The sequence below is a fragment of the Pollicipes pollicipes genome, unplaced genomic scaffold (genome assembly GCF_011947565.3).
Source record: "Pollicipes pollicipes isolate AB1234 unplaced genomic scaffold, Ppol_2.1 Scaffold_7262;HRSCAF=8765_pilon_pilon_pilon, whole genome shotgun sequence".
Taxonomy (NCBI): Eukaryota; Metazoa; Arthropoda; class Thecostraca; order Pollicipedomorpha; family Pollicipedidae; genus Pollicipes; species Pollicipes pollicipes.
Window position 1 is genome coordinate 23,295,680 of NW_023597055.1, and position 16,258 is coordinate 23,311,937.

General features: G+C 65.6%; 1 protein-coding gene across 1 annotated transcript; it reads right to left on the minus strand.

Annotated features, from left to right (window-relative positions):
• Positions 1–225: 225 nt before the first annotated feature.
• Positions 226–13,805, minus strand: LOC119113594 (protein Gawky). The gene is made up of 17 exons (XM_037237885.1): positions 13,658–13,805; positions 12,887–13,017; positions 12,261–12,321; positions 11,630–11,778; positions 10,934–11,116; positions 10,143–10,220; positions 9,236–9,427; positions 8,906–8,995; positions 7,856–8,008; positions 7,349–7,468; positions 6,184–6,417; positions 4,902–5,180; positions 4,101–4,285; positions 3,155–3,431; positions 2,391–2,510; positions 1,675–1,879; positions 226–1,012 (listed from the first exon to the last, which is right to left on the minus strand). The coding sequence occupies exons 1-17, from the start codon at positions 13,803–13,805 to the stop codon at positions 894–896; spliced, it is 2,724 nt and encodes a 907-aa protein (XP_037093780.1). The 3' UTR covers positions 226–893.
• Between the last annotated feature and the right edge of the window lie 2,453 nt (positions 13,806–16,258).

Genomic DNA, 16,258 nt, shown 5'->3' on the forward strand with positions numbered 1-16,258 from the left:
CGCGCCCTCCCTTACACACTAATATCACACGGGGGCCTGCCGCCGGCGGCGGAGCGTGCCGGCCGGGCGGCGGCGTCGGCTCTCGGGCGGCCTCGGTACCGGCGGCGGCAGCCGTGGGCGGAGAGGAGCGGGCGGGGAAAGGCTGGGAGAGGGAGGCAGGGGCACTGGCACGAGCAACAGGGTCACACCCACACCACAAACACACCAACACCAAGATACTGTACGGCTACCCGATCCCCCCACCCACCCGGACAGAGGCGGCTCGCGCGCCAGGCCGGCGGATCGCGCACGTCTCACACAGCACACCCAAAAAACTTCGGCCTCCGCCGGGATTCGAGCCGGCGGCGCCGCAGCTGAGCTCGGAGACGCCCTGGCACGCGTGATATGACGGCGCGGCGGCCGGACCGGGCTGAGAGCGGTCGGTGCGAGCTTCTCACGGGCGCGCTGGCGATCACAGCGGGTCGCGGGGCACTCCTCACAAGCCCGCTGGCGATCACAACGGGCGGCCGGGCGGGGCCTACCGCGCGCGCGCCACCTGATTGGTCGTTGGTGCGGGCCGGGACGCCGCTAAAACTTATGGAGACTCTACTAAAAGCGTGCGGGCCACACTTGTCTTAAACGCTAGCGGACGGCGTCCCTTAAGCCTAGGTTGTATAGCTTCCTCGTCGCAAAACTCCCGACGCGCCTAATCGGGAACAAAACAGGAATTTTCCGCCAAGTAACTGAGTGTTGGGCGTGGCCACGGCGCCTGGCGCGTAACCACCGCCGGCGCGGCGGCCTCTGGCCAATCAGACCGGCGAGGTCACGCCAGATGAGCGGGTGGACAGCCAACCATAAGCACGATCCCGTGATTCCCCATCCCGTCGTGTACCGGGTCCTGTCAGGGTGTCCGTCTAGAGCAGGCCGTCCGGCAGGTACGGGCCGCGGCCGGACTCCTCCAGAACGGGCGGCGCCCACAGCGAGCCGCCGCTGCCGCCGGTGCCGCTGCTCCAAGCCATGTTGCCACTGCCACCTGTCGAAAGAGCCGGTAGGTAAGAGTTTGCGAGGCCGCCTCCAGGCGGAGCGCTTCAACGTCACTGTTGGCAAGCTTCCCGACTACAAAGCGAGGTATAGGCAAGCCTAATGTTCTGAAGAAAATCAAATTCAGGAGTGTTACGATAGCTGATAGATACAGTTCACTCAATGTGGTGTCAGAGATTCAACCCTGATAAAAATTGTACTGCGACGGTCATACTAGAAGGGACGACACCGCGTAGTTCTCAGAGCAAAAACCACACAACTATGATCCACACTAAGCAAGACGTGCCAGGCACACACCGACACACACACGTCACATGAATTCCCGTTGCCTCTTTCTGTATCTCTAACCATGTTCTTACCAAGGTCCACCAACGATACCCCACCCACTCTCACCCGCACCTTCACCACATAATTCTACCACGCACCGATGGAGTCTTCCGTGGGGTCTCCTGCCCTTCCGACCCTCAGTTGGGCTGCCACGCACCGATGGGGGTCTCCCCCTCCCCCCCCCCCCCACCCTTCCGACACTCAGTTGGGCTGCCACACACCGATGGGGGTCTCCCCCCCACCCTTCCGACCCTCAGTCGGGCTGCCACGCATCGACGCCCCTCCCCCCCCCCCACCCTTCCGACACTCGGTTGGGCCGCCACGCACCGATGGGGTCTCCCATGTCGCTCCAGGCGGCCGAGGCGGGCGCCTTAGCGGCCTGGCCGGCACCCGGGCCGGCCGAGCTGGACGGCGCCGGCTGGCCGCCGGGCAGCCCCAGCTGCTGCAGCACCTGGCCGGCGTACTCGTCCGTCACCGCCTCCGCCATGATGGTCGTGTTGCTCAGCACGCAGTTGTTAAGCGCGCCCTGGGCCTGCAGGGGCAAGGGGGGGGGGGGGCGTCTGAGCACAGCATGTTCTTGCATGTGCAATCACGTCCTGGCCCTGCACCGGTTGTTGCCGACCTTGCCGAGTTAGTTACGAGTTATCTTGTTATATCCACTGTCCATACTAATGTCCGCACTGGCGCTGGTGAGACGTCGGACGGCCCTGTCGCCGCAGGGGCGGGTGGAGCCATGTCACGTGGGAGGGACGCAAAGCGGACAGCGCTCCGCCTCACAGTCACGGCAAAACACCGACAGCGAAGGGTTCACGACGGGCAGCATTACTAAATCTCCACAAGCTCACGGGCACGCGCGAAAAGTATGGCCCTGAAGGATCTAGAACGACCAGACCGCCTCGAACGACGCTCAATTTCGTCTGCATTGACGGGAAATTCGCAGACCTAGCGGTACCACACCCATTGCAGCGGCAAACAGCACCCAAACCAACTTCCGCCACCGAAGTCCAGCCCTCCCCACCCCTATGCGTGGCAACAGGCGGTACCTTGGCGGCCTCCTCCCGCGAGCTGTACTTGACCAGCGCCACGCCCTGGCTCAGGTACATGTGGAACGTGTACAGCGGGCCGTGCTGCATACACAGCGTCTTCAGCGTCGAGCCGTCGATCTGCCGACAACGCCACAGAGACGTTCGAGACGCAGCACAGGCAGGAGTGTTCGAGACGCGGCACAGACAGAAGTGTTCGAGACGCAGCACAGACAGGAGTGTTCGAGACGCGGCACAGACAGAAGCGTTGGGGACGCGGCACATACAGAAGTGTTCGAGACGCAGCACAGACAGAAGTGTTCGAGACGCGGCGCAGACAGAAGTGTTCGAGACGCGGCACAGACAGACGTGTTGGAGACGCGGCACAGACAGAAATGTTGGGGACGCGGCACAGACAGAAGTGTTCGGGACGGGGATGCCAGCTGGGCCGACAGCTTACATATCGGCGTCCGACAATCCGGCCCGAGAAACGTGACGCTGCGTAGTAAACGCTCGAGGTGAAAAAACACAATGTATACCAAATCCCTTCAAATCTGAGTGATATTACATGCTGAGTTGGGTACATCATCCATTTGACGTAATTCCACATACAGAAGCGGCTAACTGGGGCTCCGAAAAAACGGAAAATTGATCCTGCTCTTTGCTTGAATATCATATCAAAAATGCACCCAAGCATTCCGTGACATTACTGACTGCAACACGTCGCTCTCATCCAGCTGCCAATGTGGTCATAACCGCGGGTCCAGAGAGGCACCGAGGCTCACCTGCGCGGTGAGATTGCGCAGCAGGAGCCAAGCAGAGCCGCCGCCACCTCCGCCGCCGCCGCCGCCGCCGCTCCAGCCGCCGCCCTGCACCTGAGCGAAGGCCGAGCGCTGATCGAAGGGCGCGCCGCCGCGGCCCAGAGCGCCGCCGCCGCCGCCGCCGCCGCCGCCGCCGCCCCAGCCGCTCTTGTTGAGCCCAGGCGGCGGGCCGCGCGACTTGGAGCCCCAGTCGGTGCCATCCCACTTGCCGGCGCCGCCACCGCCCATGCCCGGCTTGCCGCTGCCAATCAGAGGCGGGGAGACGGTCAGGGGCCAATGAGACACGATGAGGCAGCGAGAGCAGCCAACCAAAGGCGAGGAGGCGACCAGAGCGGCCAATCGGAGACAAGAAGGCGGTCCGAGGCCAATGAGATACGAGGTCAGAGCAGCCAACCAGAAACGTGGACGCGGCCAGAGGGCCCATCAGAAACGAGGAGGAGTTGGTCAGAGTTGTGGCTAACCGGAGCTGCGTAACCGCTGGGGCTGCCATCGCGACAGCGGACGGAAACCGGAAGACTGGTCCGAACGGCGAGGGTGGCCTGGATTGAGGATGAAGGATGGCTGCAGTCTGAAGCTCTAGTTCGGGGCTGGCTATTCCGGCCTCCTACCTGGCACGGCCGCATCTCTCGCCCTCGCACCTGGCACGGCCGCATCTCTCGCCCTCGTACCTGGCACGGCCGCATCTCTCGCCCTCGCACCTGGCACGGCCGCATCTCTCGCCCTCGCACCTGGCACGGCCGCATCTCTCGCCCTCGCACCTGGCACGGCCGCATCTCTCGCCCTCGCACCTGGCACGGCCGCATCTCTCGCCCTCGCACCTGGCACGGCCGCATCTCTCGCCCTCGTACCTGGCACGGCCGCATCTCTCGCCCTCTCATACCTGGCACGGCCGCATCTCTCGCCCTCGCACCTGTTGGGGTTGAAGCTCCAGGTGGAGCTGCCAAAGGTGTCGCCGCTGGAGCTGGTGGGCGACGCCTTGCCGGGCTGCATGTTGGCCAGCAGGTCCTGCGAGCCGCCGCCGGCCGCGGCCAGGCCCAGCGGCGAGCGGGCGGCGGCGCCCGGCGTCATCGACGGATCGTCTTCGGCCGACTTCATCTGACGGTCGGCAAACGGGTCAGGACACCGCACGGGACACTGCCAGGGGACCCAGCGGCGGCGCCCGGCGACAGCGGCAGGTCGTCCTCAACCAACGGCGTCTGGACGCGCGAACAGATGATGAGGACCATGATTGGGCTTTACGGGCGCGCCGACGGCCGGGGACATTTTGCGCGACACACGGGAACAGAGCAGTCACCGCGAGCATGAGGCGGATCCGCACGGGACGCGGGCGTCACACACTGCTGAGTATACAGCGGAGGACACACCACCACATGGCTGCGGTTTCAGGTGGCGATTAGAGCCAGCACAACAACCAGTGTCGCCATGGTAATAGCGATACTTTGGATCCCGGGACGACGTTTCAACAAGACCGCATTCTCCCTGGTCAGGGATCACTCATGGACCCCATCATCCATCGGCAATATTATTACTTACTTGGGCTCATTAGCTACGTTAAAAGTTAATGGTTACTGAGGCGCGTCGACTGTATCAACCATAACGATGATTGGAGTTTACGGCGCGCCGACTTCTGAGGCCATTTTACGCCCACTGCGTCGACATCGCGACCCATGGGTGCCCCGTGCCGTTTACCGCCCTGCTCCGCAGCACCCACCTTCCAGGGCTTGCCCGGCTCGAACTCGGGCACGAGGTCGGCGAAGTTGTGCCCGCCGCCGGCGGCGCCGCCGCTGCCGGGCGTGTCGGGCCAGCCGTCCTTGCTGTCCTGGCGGTCGGCGGCAGGCGTGGCCGGCGCGCCGCCCTCGGGCCAGCCGCCGTCGCGGCCGCCCCGGCTGGCCGACCAGGCGCTCTCGGCCATCAGCGACATCGGCGGGGAGCCGCCGGTCTTGCTGCTCGAGCCGGGCGCGCGCGAGAACTCCTCGTCACCGCGCAGCAGCTGCAGAGGCGGGCGGGCCCGGTTACACACCGCTCCTCGTTCACAGGTCAGCTGTTGTAGCGGTCACTGGCGATCGCTCGTGGTTTATCAAGGTCCCGCACTCACTTGTGAACTGACACATTATTCAATAGTGATCGCTCGTAGAGCATGACGCTTCCGTGTTCACCTATTGGGCAGCATGTTCATTACAATGCTTGTGCCTGATTTGGTGTTTTGAGGAGTACAGACGGTTTCGACCATTCCAGGCAAAATACGTTTGTTTAGTGATAGCAGGCTTTCACTGGTCATGGGTGCCAATGCCGCGCTCAATGAACAACCCTGCGTGAATGCCGCATAAGCAACCATTTTCAGAGCAAACCACCTTTGCTCTGTTTCTGTCAGACAGATGTGCCGTCAGGAAATGCGTGTGTGTTGACCAAGTTACAGCAAAGGCTGGACACGACGGAAAATTTTCGTTTCAGCACTAACTTTTAAGAGCATGACTCTCAAACGACGCAGAACTGCGAGACATCGTGCGACCTGGCAGAAGCTGCCATAGTCATCCAGGCGACCGTTCACCGTCATAGGACAATAACATGTGACCATACGCCGGCCGCCAGCGCAGATGGCCCCAGACAACAGCGCTGCCGGAATACTTCACGGCTTCACAGGAGAGCTGCCTAGCGCACAGTGACAGTCCCTTGCAACCTCCGAGGCAACACCGGGACTGCTCCGGGCGCCGCTGGTGACCACCTCCCCACGCGAGACCCGACAATGCCACCGCCAGACTACCGACACACGGCTCTGCAGCTCAGATAGCCAGCTCGGCAGCCTCGCTGCGCTGCCGCCGTTGGGGACCGCGATTTTGCGTGACCGACCGTACAAGTTCCGACAGCCAACATAGCAGTACCTCGGACATCAACACAACGGCGTCTGCGTGCCTTCCGTCGAGCCGGCCAGTGCGTCATCAGCGGGGCGACGCTCCGGCTGGTCGTGCAGCTCCGGCGGCTGCCGGCCGGCTCACCTTATCGGAGGTGGGCAGCTTCCACTGGCTGAGTCGGCTCTGCGGCATGTGCCCGCCGCCGCCGCCGGGGCCGCCTCCCTCGCGCAGCGACAGTTCGCCCAGGTTGGTCGGCAGGCCGTGCAGGTCGCCGTGGCTGGGACCCTGCTTGTAGAGCAGCGGCCCGCCGCCGGCGCCCGCCCCCAGCTGCAGCTGCTGCTGCTTCAGCATCAGCGCCTGCTGGCTAGCGATCTGGCTCTGTCGGCGGCGGCAGAGCACAGTTGGCATGTGGTCGACGACCGCGGCGGAGGCGCGGGTTCGATTCCCGGCCGTGGATGTCGTCGCAGGGAGATATCATCTAGTTGCTTGTGCTAAAATTACGTAAGCTGTTCAGCGCATTGGCGAGGAACATTACTCACATAATACAGCGGTAATAGCCTTATTCCTCCGAGAAAAACCAGAATGGAGACATAGATGGGTTGATATTTCGGCAATACGCCTTTATCGAAACAATAGCAGAAGTGACGTCACTTCTGTCATCGTTTCGATATTGATCCAATTTCCCAAAAGCAGAAATGAATTCACTTCTGCTACTGCTTCGATGACGGCATGTTGTCAAAATATCAACCCAACTACAACTCCGTTCTCCTGGTTTTTCTCTGAGGAATAAGACTTTTACTACCGCCTTATCTAGTTGCTGAAGGTCTATGAAAAGGATATGCGATGACTCGCCCCTGGCAATCATTTTCAACGTCAAATCTCCCTCTGAGAGCGACCAAGAGATAACCCCGCTCAGGGCGCGATTCTGGGCGCGTGGTCGCGTTCGGACAAGAGACGAACGGCTAGACAGTTCGTCTCCGAGCGACCCGGCTGCGCACGACAGCCAAGTTCGGCTTGGCAACGCCCGAGCCTAATTCGCTTGCGCCAATTTACTGCGGCTTCACGAATCCTCTCGCTCATTTCTCCCCAAGGCGTTTCTACACCTCCGCTCCGCCTTTCTCCGGATTCCGCGACCATATCACCACATGTCCCTTCACTCAGCGTTTGTCACAGTGGTGCGAACCCCACACAGAAAGCAGAGAGCTGAGAGCTGGGAGCTATGAGGGAAGCTGAAAGCTGAGCACTACGAGGGGAGCTGAGAGCTGAGGGCTGGAAGGGGAGGGGAAGGGAGCTTTTCCCGTCCATTCACCTGGATGTTGGAGATGTTGCTCTTGACGCGCATGATCTCCATCTGGAGCGTGTGCACGTGCGGCGAGTTGCCCTGGTGGCCGCGTGTCAGGTGCGCCTGGCGGCTCAGCTGGTCCATGTGCTGCCGGCGAGGAGACGGCGGTCACAAGGCGCACACCACCGCACAGGCCGGGCCCTCCTCACCTCCCTGTGGCCCCACCAGCCACAGCGCACGTCACTCTCCTCCCCCCCCCCCCCCCCCCCCACTCAGCGTCCGTCCGGGACGGCCTAACAGCACCGCGCGACGCGCGATGGATCCTGAGCCGTCACTGGGCGGACAGCGTGGTGAGCGTCCACGTCCAACAGACCCAACGCCGCAACACCAAACAGCATCAAATCGCAAGAGACGTCGGCGAAATCCGCGGCCGATTGTCCACCGCGGTTGGCTGCGGCTCTAGCCGCCCGCTCCGCCTCGTCTCCGCACACCGCCCGCCGCCGACCAGGTCGACCGACAGCCGGCGGCGCTCACCTTGATCTGGCTGAGCAGCTGGTTGAGCAGGATGAGTGTCTGCGGCCCCATCGGCTGCTGCAGGATGGCCGGGTTCAGATGGCCCGCGTGCACCGCCATCTGGATCTGGTTGATGAGAGGACGCAGCTGCTGCGGCGACGGCTGCGGCTGCGGCTGCCGGCGTGCGCGGTCCAGTCAGCGGTGTCGTCAGGGCAAACCGACCCCTCGTCACACACAGGGGGCAGGCGCTGATGAGGCGTCTGACACCTGTCTCCTAGGAGAGGTCCCAGCCCAGCAGATGGCGTCAGGTCAGACCGACCCCTCGCCGCACAGGGGGCACGCGCTGATGAGGCGTCTGACACCTGTCTCCTGGGAGAGGTCCCAGCCGAGCAGATGGCGTCAGGTCAGACCGATCCCTCGTCACACACAGGGGGCAGGCGCTGATGAGGCGTCTGGCACCTGTCTCTTGGGATAGGCCCCAGCCGGGCAGACGGCGACGCCTGGCCAGACCGTTGATCAGTCGCACCCAAAGGCTGGTTATCCTGTTCCAGAAGCATGCGCGCTGAAGACTAGCTGAGACAAACGTCAACTAGAGGCCCCCGTCCGACTGCTTGCACTCGCGGAGGGCATACCCTTAACAATTCGCAGAATGCCATGATCCTTGTTTATGTGACATGTCTCGCTTGGGAAAAATCAACTGCCTGGGCAGCGGGGGTAGCGATAGTGTAGTGGTTAAGCCGCGCGTCTAGGAAACCAGAGGTACGGGGTTCGATTCCAGATTCCAGATTCGGAAGTCAGCTGAGTACGTCGTAAAGCACCAATCACACACAGAAGAGCTCAGACCGCCTTCCTTCAGACGCCAACTCCACAAGTGGGCTTCCTTTGAACATGTCACACAAAGGCGATTGAAGATCAGCGCCAAGGGTGTCGTCTATGTGACGCCCGCCTGACCAAGTATTCTGCGCAAAATCACAGCTGCAGCCGACACGCAGATAAAGCCAAAACATCGTGCCGTGCGGGTCAGCGTCTGATCCGCCAGCCGCCACCCTGCAGCCGCTGCCAGCCGCTCACCTGGCCGGGGAAGCGGGACGGCTGTCCCTGCGCCTGCTGACGCAGCAGCTGCTGGATCACGGCCGGGTTGATGTTGCCCGCATTCGGAGCCTGCGGCCAACACCGGCGTCAGCGCTCAGTACAGACACGACCGAGCTGACCTAGCTACGGCTCAGAGGCGGCGTCAGCGACGACATGCTCAACCGCCAGCAGTTGGAGGAGGGGTGACTGTCATAGCAGCATGGCAGCAGCTCCACCTCAAGACACGTGAGCAACACGTCACCAAGCTCCATGGCCCGATCCCGGTGTCCCTACCCTCCCTCACCGCCCGGCCCACCAGCGCGCCCTCACCGCGGCGGCCGGCAGCTGGACGCCGCCGTACTGCACGTGCGGCGGCGGCATCTGGGCAAATCCGGCCGGCTCGAAGGGCGGGTGGTCGGGCGCGCGCCAGTCGCCGCCGGGCCCGCCCATGCGCAGCTGGTCGACGGCGTCCTCCAGCGTCAGCATCATGTTGCCGCGCAGCATCGGGTCCACATCCTCCGGCTGCCGGGCCGCCGCAGCCGGGTCAGGGCCGGGGTCAGGTCACGGGGAGGGCAGACGGGGCGGGGCGAGCAGGCAGAACTCAGGCGGTACACTGCTTATGTCACGGGGACGCAGCCAGGTCACAGAGCGGCCGGGTCACCGGGGCGGGGCGAGGCAGGGCAGGCCACGGCGTGCGCTCACGCCTCACGCTCAAGAGGGGTCACACGGGGTGCGGGCGTGTCCGGCCGAAGCGTCGGCCGACGTCTGCGGCAGCCGCAAGGCCGGTCTGGACAGAGCTGGCAGGCGAGGGCCGGACTGCACACAGCTGGCAGGCAGCGTGTTGCGAGGAGGCGGCGGCGCTGAACGGAGGGGACGGGAGTGGTGCGAATTTGGACAGAGCCGACTGCCACACCGGAGCCCGCCGGAGCAGACCGGGAGTGGGCGGCACTGGAGCCCGCCGGAGCGGACCGGGAGTGGGTCGCACTGGAGCCCGGCTGAGCAGACCGGGAGTGGGCGACACCAACAGGATGCCGATCAGGACATACAGGCACCAGGTCTGGCCAGTGAACACCGCTGGGTGCCATGCAATCGTGCCGCTGATGCCACCAGCCTGCGGCAGCAGCCGCAGGGCAGCGGCGTCGTCTGGCGCGCCCTGGGGACGGCTCAGCACTGCGAGCGGTCGGCAGCCGCGGGCGTCAGCTCAGCGCTGCTGGGAATGTCAGCGGCGGGTGCCTACCTTGAAGCCGTGGTCCGGCAGCGAGCGGCCCTTGTCGTACATCGGGTTCTTGGCGTGGCCGACGCCGGGGCCGCGGCCCTGTCGGGAGAGTGGCGGCCGGCTCACTGGCGCGCCCGCGGCCGGCGGCGGCGGCGCCGCACACACGGCCGGGACGGACACCGCCGCTCTCCGGCCACGGACGGACGGACCGGCACGCGGACGACCAACACGGCACCACGGGGCGGCCACGGCTAGCAGACAGGTCACACACACACAGGCGCAGACGGACGGCATGCGGCGGACAGCGCGGCGCCCGCCGGGGACAGAACGGGGTGACAACACGCACGATTCTGAGATCCCCAGGCTTCGGCTCGAAGCTGTCACTGGGGGTGGCAGCCATCCACACGAGTGAGGCTGGTTTCCGCGAACTCACTAGCCGCCGGAGTCCAGTCCTACTTGGATCCGCCGCCGCCGCCAAACACACTGGTGCATCCCACAAGCGGACTGTCACAGGAGAGCTCGGCGACGCCTACACACAGCCCAGCCGACCGACAGTACGACAGACCAGACCGGCGGCGCCGCACACACGGCACACCGTCTACTCCGCTCTCGGCGTGCCTCGCCAGCGCCGGCGGCCTCCATCCCTCCGCCTTCCCGGCCTCACCTTGGCCGACGCCTCGGCGTGTCCAACACGAACGAACGCACGCACGCATGCACGCAGGCAGGCACAGGCCGTAGTGGGCCACACCTCACGACGCACGCCCCAGCACCTCCGCCACACCCAGCTCCCAGACCCCGTGCCGGCGCCTCACCTTGGACGCCCAGTCCATGTCGGGCTCGCCCCATCCGCCGGGCATGCCGGGCCCGGTGGGGGTCTTGGGCTTGCCGGCCCACAGCGCCGGCCCGTCGCCGGCCCACTTGTCGTCCCAGCCGGCCGGGCCCGGCGGCGCCTCGCCCCAGCCGTTGCGCGGCGGCCGGCCCCACGGGTCGACGCCCTTGTGGTCGGGCGGGCCCGGCGGCAAGCGCGAGAGCATGTGCGAGGCCGGCGGGCCGCCCGGCAGGCCAGGGCGCACCGGCAGCTCCTTCCAGCCGCCGCCGCCGCCGCCGCGCTTGTTGCCTGCAGGTGCGGCGGCACGTCAGGGGGGAGGGGGGGGGGGGGGTAGGGAGAGGCACGGCACGAACACGCTCCAAGCACACGAAGAGAAGAGACAATGCGGCCAGATATCTGCTTGAGCACCGATGACTGGCGCCTAAGGCAGCGCCAGCTGCTAAGGCTGTTCGCGGCCATATTTCCGAATGAAAAAAACAAAACATTGAACCGCATCCGCTCTGCTGCGCTACATGTATACCACATGTCGGACCAACCGGCCACACAACAGTGCGTTCCGTCAGACCGAGGCCGAATGAAGCGGACGTCACGAGTGCGTAAAAGCCATTGCCTTGACAACACCACCGGCTTTATCCTGGTCGCCACCGATTGAGCACAAAGAGAGATGACGTAGAGGCACAGGCACCACCACCCCGGCACTACGGCCAGCCGACTGACCCCAGTCGTCGAAGCCCATGGGCCGGCGAGCCATGGGCGGCGAGCGGTCGTCGCCCCAGTTGCCGGGCCCGTGCTGCGGCGGGCCGCCCCACTGCGACGGCGGCTTGGCACCTGCCGGAGGAGGACCGCCGTCACGCGATGACGACGCTGCCTCGGTGTAAGAGCGGCCGCCGGCGGCGCGGCGCCCGGCCACCGCCGGCACAGCCCGACGTCATCACTAAGGCGTCAACGTCCTGTGCCGTGACGGAACGCCTTAGTGATGACGTCCCGTACAGCGAACTTACTAATGCCCGTAATTTTTGGCCACCAGCACTAGCATGATATTGTACATATGGTAACACTGAATACTGGAGCCTTCGATCCCAGCTGCTGTTTCCATGTCGCCGCGGCCGTCGCACAGTTCACCGCCGCACAGTCCACCCACTGACTCACTCACGGACTCATGGACTCAATGACTCTCTCTCTCTCTCTCTCTCTCTCTCTCTCTCTCTCTCTCTCTCTCTCTCTCTCTCTCCCCCCTCTCTCTCTCTCCCCCTCTCTCTCTCCCCCTCTCGCTCTCTCGCTCTCTCGCTCTGTCGCTGTGTCGTGCTCACCCCATCCGTCGCCGTTGGGTGCGCCGCGGCCGTCCCAGGGCTTGGCGCCCGACCACTCCTCCTTCTTGCCGGGGCCCGCCCAGAGGGCGCCGCCGCCGCCACCTCCGCCGCCGCCGCCAGCCGCGCCGCCCCACTGGCCGCCGGGCGGGCCGGACGGAGCACCCGTCCACATTCCACCCGGCTGGGGAGGAGCACAGCCCACCCAGGCATGGTCACGCCGGGAACAGGGCGCCAACGGAACGGCACGGGCGACAGGACAACGGCCGACGGGCAGTGGCTGCCGTGCAACGCGCCGTTCGTCGAACAAATCTGCGGTGGCGACTGGGCTACCTGTCGCACCGAAACGTCCTCGCACCAAGCACTTCCCACTTAGTGAAATATTGCCACAAAATGACGGTACAAGGCGAAATTGTATGCAAATTACATCCGCCAAAACGCTGCAGTCATCCAATCTGCCGTCGGCAAATGCATGCCAGCAAGTTAAGACGTCACACAGGGTCTGTTTCCGTCGACACCATAAATTACCCGCCGGTTGTAGTCCACAAATGGTGAGGGCAACAGACTCCCAACAGCGCAGGCCATCGAGCGTTCTGTGGCGGAAGGGGGGGGGGGAGGGGGCGACTGACCTGGCTGTCGTCGTCCTCGCCCCAGGTACCGCCAATGTTGGACTGCGGGATGTGGTGAGGCCACTGGGCCTCGGCGGGCTTCACGGCCGGCGCGCCGCCGTTCCGCACGGTCACCTGCCACACGTCGAGACCTGGCCGCCAGGGGGCGCGTCAGCCGCTGGGGCCGCGCGTGGGGCGGGGGGGGGGGGGGGTGGCTACGACTCCGGATCCAGCGGCCGGGTCCGGCTCCGGCTCCCGCCGCGGCGCACGCTCGGTGATCTCAGATCGAGACAAAGGCGGCCACACTCCTGAATTTGGCCGCTACATTCGTTAACATACAACAAAAACACGGCCTGCCGGTCACTGAGACTGCTTAGGCACGGCCCGTCGTCCAGACGAACCGGCCCGACCACACGCCCGCGCCGGGACCGGACGCCAATAACCGGCTGCGGCTGCGTACGTTTGACATGTCACCATCACACACATCGTGACACACCCACAGAACACCGCAACGCCAGCACATCTGCCTCGACGCCAGACGACCATGATCACGCGCAGACGGCTGCACCACCGACACCGTCACCACGTGCGCATGCCACGGCCGTGAGACCACAGACAGACCCCCCTCCCCTCCTTCTCTCCCGTCGATTCTTCTGCCCCTCTCTGTACCCAAGCCGGCACTCCACCCGTCTCCTGCGGCACCCACCCACTCGTACCCCACCCTCCTCAGTCGGCACCCCCTGACGATGCGCGCCCTGTGCCACCCCGCCACCGTCGCTCCGGCCCGCTCACCGTTGTTGACGCCTGGCAGCTTCCAGGCCACGATGCTGCCGGGTGGCTCCTTGTCGGCCGGCTCAGGGCTGGCCGGCATGTCCCAGCTGCTGTCCTGGTTCACCTGGCTGCTGGACCAGCCCTCGGTGGCCGTGATGGCGGCGCGCATCGCCTTGAGCCGCTCCAGGTCAGAGGTGTCGGCGCCGCCGCCGGCCGGCGCCGTCGCCGCCGGCGTCACGGCCGCGCCGCCCGCCGCTGCGCCGCCTGTCGGCGCCCAGTCGGGGTCAGACGGCGCCGCGGTGACAGGCGCCCGCGCCTTGGCTCACCGGCGCTCCCACCGGCTGGCGCGGACGCCTGAGGGAAGCCGGCCGGTGCCAGGCCGCCGTCTAGGTCACATGCTCCGGGCGACACGGCGCAGCGGATCGGCCAGCAGCCGGCTTCGACGGCAGCACCGTTCGAGTGCCCAGGCCAAGCAGTGTACTGACTGAAAAAGCTCAGGCTGCTGGGCCGGCGCGCAGCTGTGCGCGGTCCTGGCTCGCCGGGCAGTCATGTCAGCACCTCCTTGAACGATATCATCGCTATTTCTGGCAGTTCAATCCCCCAGAGAGCACAGACCAAGATTAATTGAGGAAAGGCAGCCAATGAAAGCCCGTGCAACGGACGGTGGTAATGTCTGAGCGAGCCTGACCGTTAACAGCGCATGAGCGCCACAAGGCCTCCGTATTCGGGCCAGTCCCAGCCGAGCCGCCACCGCCAACCAGCGATACCACGGCGAGCTCGGTTTCCACACTCCAGACCAGCTCCGCCCGTCGCTCAGCTCACCTTCACTCTGCGGCCCGCCACGCGGTCCAGCGGCGGCGCCCTGCGGCGCCGCCGGTCCAGCCGCCGGCGGCGCGCCCTGCTCGGCGCCAGCACCATTCTTGGCAGCGCCGGCGCCCGGCGGCGGTGCCTGGGCGCCCGGCGGCGGCGCGGCGGCGGCGCCCGGTCGACCCGCGGCACCCCACTGAGCGGGTGGCGGCGCCGGCTGCCCCCAGTTGCCGGTGCCGGCGGCCGGAGCCGCGACGCCGGCCGGCGGCGGCGCGCCCCAGCCGCCGGCGCCGTTGTTGCCGGTGCTCTCGCCGCCGCCGGCCAGCCGCGCCCAGGCCGGCAGCGCCCAGCCGACGGCGCTGGCCGGGCCCCGCGGCCGCGCGCGCCACAGCGAAGCCACCGCGGCCGCCTCCGCCGCCGGGTCCAGCTGTCGGCGAGCCGAGCGTCAGTCAGGCGGAGGGAGGCTGAACATGGGCACAGCGAAAGCAGAGCGCACAACAGAGGACAGGCGCGGGACTAAGGCAACACTGGAGCGGTGAACACGAGATCGCAGCCGAAACAGCAGACCACGCGCCTGGCATCACGGCACGATGATGGGGACTGAGTTGGACACGAGTGGACACACAGCGGACAGCGGCGAGGGCAGCGCCGTTGGGCTAGCCCCTCCAGCCCGGCATGGCGTGGCAGCGCCAAACACCAACAGTCCCCGGCCGCATGACCCGCACGATGGCTCAGTTTGGACCGCATCAACTATCGACCGCCAGGTACTGCCGGCGGGCGCAGTACCGCTGGCCGACGATCGTTACAACACAACGGCGGCCGACTCTGCCAGCCAGCCACCTGTGCCTACACGGCGCCGGCCCCGTTCCCTGCCTGCCCGGGCCGCCGTGGCGAGCCCCGCCGCGGCGCGCCCCAGCCCGCCGGTCGACTCTGACCTGCGCGCGGCCGGGTTCGGTGGACGGAGCGCATATCACAGTGGAAGAGGACGTGCCGGCGGCGGCGGCGTCCCCAGAGGCTGCGGCAGACGGAGCGGGTCACGTACCGGTCACACACACACCGCCACCGTCAGCACGGAGCGGCGGCGGCACAGACATGTCAGCAGGTGCAGACAGCGACCTATGCTATAACCAAAGCAAACCACAGCACACGCCAACGACGCCAAGAAAACAGTACCCTCGCCCCCCCCCCCCCCCCCCCTACATCCATCTCCACAGGCTGGGGGCACGCAGGCCACTACGTCAGCGGCGGCCGGCGACAGGTGTCGGCTGCGTCCGTCGCGCCGTGCGGAGGCGCGTCACGTACCGGGCGCAGAGGTCGGACCGTGCCACGGCGCCGCCGGCGTGCTCGCCACCTCCTCCTGCCGACGCACGGGCACACGCCCGGTCAGACACGGCGGCGCGCGCGGCCATCACCCGGCGCTGACAGACGGGTGGCGAGGGTGACAGCGAGGACAGCGGAGGAGTCACTGGGGTGGAGCAGCGAGCGGATGACGCAGTGGTCATCGGGGTGACAGAGGAGCGACAAGGTGCTGAAATAAGGTCAACAATGGGGCTACTGACGGAGAAAGGTGGACACGAGGGTGGCATAACGACAGCAGAAGGGTGGCAGAAGGATGACAGGTACGACACCTGGCAACAGACGGGCGACAGGGGGATCACACGATCCCACACCTCAGGTGGCGAGCAGTTCCGGCTCGCCGGACCGCCTACAAGCAAAAAAAGGTAAGAAAAGAAAACCAGGAGGCACACGCGACAGCCAGCTTCCAACCACAGACAGACTAGCGCACACCGCGGCGACCAAACAGACCACCACCGA

Bases quoted from the DNA above. Each gene is read 5' to 3' on its own strand.
- LOC119113594 (XM_037237885.1), bottom strand. From the start codon at position 13,805: ATGCGCGCCGCCATCACGGCCACCGAGGGCTGGTCCAGCAGCCAGGTG. The intron at 11,779-12,260 runs GTGAGCACGACA...CTCCTCCGGCAG, and splicing joins ACCCAACGGCGACGGATGGG to GTGCCAAGCCGCCGTCGCAG. The intron at 11,117-11,629 runs GTGCCTCTACGT...CCCGACCACAAG, and splicing joins GTGCCGGGGTGGTGGTGCCT to GGCGTCGACCCGTGGGGCCG.